This window comes from Vollenhovia emeryi, unplaced genomic scaffold (assembly GCF_000949405.1).
Source record: "Vollenhovia emeryi isolate VEMERY1.0 unplaced genomic scaffold, V.emery_V1.0 DF940155.1, whole genome shotgun sequence".
Classification (NCBI taxonomy): domain Eukaryota; kingdom Metazoa; phylum Arthropoda; class Insecta; order Hymenoptera; family Formicidae; genus Vollenhovia; species Vollenhovia emeryi.
The window spans coordinates 7739-9354 of record NW_011966211.1 but is presented as its reverse complement, the minus strand read 5'-3'; the positions used below and the strand labels follow the sequence as shown (position 1 = coordinate 9354).

The window sequence follows — 1616 nt, the reverse complement described above, 5'->3', positions numbered from 1 at the left end:
GGACGGAAAAGGTAGTAGGATAGATAAGGTGAGAACAGAGAAGACGAGATGCGGGAGCGCGGAAAGTATAGAGGATATGTGGAAGAGAAAAAGAAATGAACTGGAAAAAAGCGGAGGCGAGGATGATATTTTCAAAAGGAGTAAACTAACAGAAAGATCGCCGGGAAAAAATGGAGAAGAAGAGAAGATAGGAATAAATAAGAGAACGAACGAATTAGATTTAGATTTAAATTTAGATTTAGGTGTAGATAAGGAAGTAGGAATAAATATAGAGGGGAGATTACAAGAGATGATGGAGAGAATAAGAGAAGGTATAATGAAGGAGTAGGAAAGAATAATGAAAGGAGTAGTAGAAGAAGTGAGAAAGGAAATCAGAGGATGGTGGAAGAAATGGAGGGAGGAGAAAGGAGAGCTGATAAAAAGGATTGAAAGAATGAACGAAAGAATAGAAAAACTAGAGCAGGGAGGGGGTGGGGATAGAGAGGGGAGCGGGAAGAATGACGAGGGCGAGAGCAGGATTATGATGAACATGAGAAGATTGGAAAAAAGACTGGAGAATAAGGAAAAGGAGGAAAGAAGAAGGAACGTGATGCTAAGAGGAGTAGAGGTAAAGGAGGGGAAAAGGAAGGAGGCGGTGGAGGAGATTCTCAAGATAATAGGTACGAAGGCAAAGGTAAAGGAAATAAGAAGACTAGGAGAGAGGAACGAGAGTTAGGAAATGAAGAACAGAAATGGGATATAATGGAGAGAAAGAAAAATTTGAGAGGGAGAATAGAAAGAATCACGGAAGATCTAACTTGAAGGGAAAGGAAAGTCAGATGGAACCTGGGACAAATAGCAAGAATGGAAGAGGCAAATGGGAGAAGGGCTTGGATAAAGGGTGGGAGAATAAAGATAGAAGGGAAGTGGTGGGAATGGGATGAGGAAGAGGAAGTACTAAGGGATGACAAGGGCATTAGCAGAGGAACAGGATAGGGGGAAGAGAAGGGAGGGATAAAGAGAGGTTGAATAATTCCGGGGGAGAGGAGGGGAGGGGGCAGGAAGGAGAGAGTATAGGGGGAGAGGGGGTGGAGGGAGAGGGATGAAAAGTTTGTTTTTGGAATGTGGCGGGGCTAGGGAATAAAGATGGGGAATTTTGGAGAGGACTGGCGGAGTGGGATGTGATGGTATTAATGGAGACATGGATGGAGGGAAGCAATGGGATAAAAATAAGAATCTGTTACCAAGGGGTTATGTCTGGAACACAATGGGCTAAGAGGATAAGCAAGAAGGGAAGGGCGAGTGGAGGAATGATAATGGGAATTAGAAAGGAGCTGCTAAACAAAGAGAAAGGAGAGGAGGTGGAGGAGGAAGGCCTTTTTTTTACGTGTGGAAATCCTTTATGGATACCCGGGCCCCCCTCTGGGAAGGGAGTTTACAAAGTGGCCCGGGTTATGTGGGACTGCCCGCCTAATGACGATCGGCTGCTGCCGCTGACGTTGCGGCAGCTGGGCTTACCTCACTAAAACCACACGGTGATCTGCGCGGTGCTGTAACTTGGGGGACGCCCAGGAATTGGCAGAGTCATTACTTCCGGACGCCCCCCGCACCGGCCCGCCGTTTGACTGGCGGGCCTT

At 46.3% G+C, this 1616-nt stretch overlaps 1 protein-coding gene across 1 annotated transcript in view; it reads left to right on the top strand.

Moving 5' to 3' along the window:
- Positions 1-337: 337 nt before the first annotated feature.
- LOC105556268 (uncharacterized protein K02A2.6-like) overlaps positions 338-1616 on the top strand; it is a 6470-nt gene continuing 5191 nt past the window's right edge. Inside the window, exon 1 of the mRNA XM_012003352.1 lies at positions 338-659. Coding sequence (XP_011858742.1) covers positions 338-659 — 322 coding nt within the window. The remainder of the gene's footprint in view (positions 660-1616) is intronic.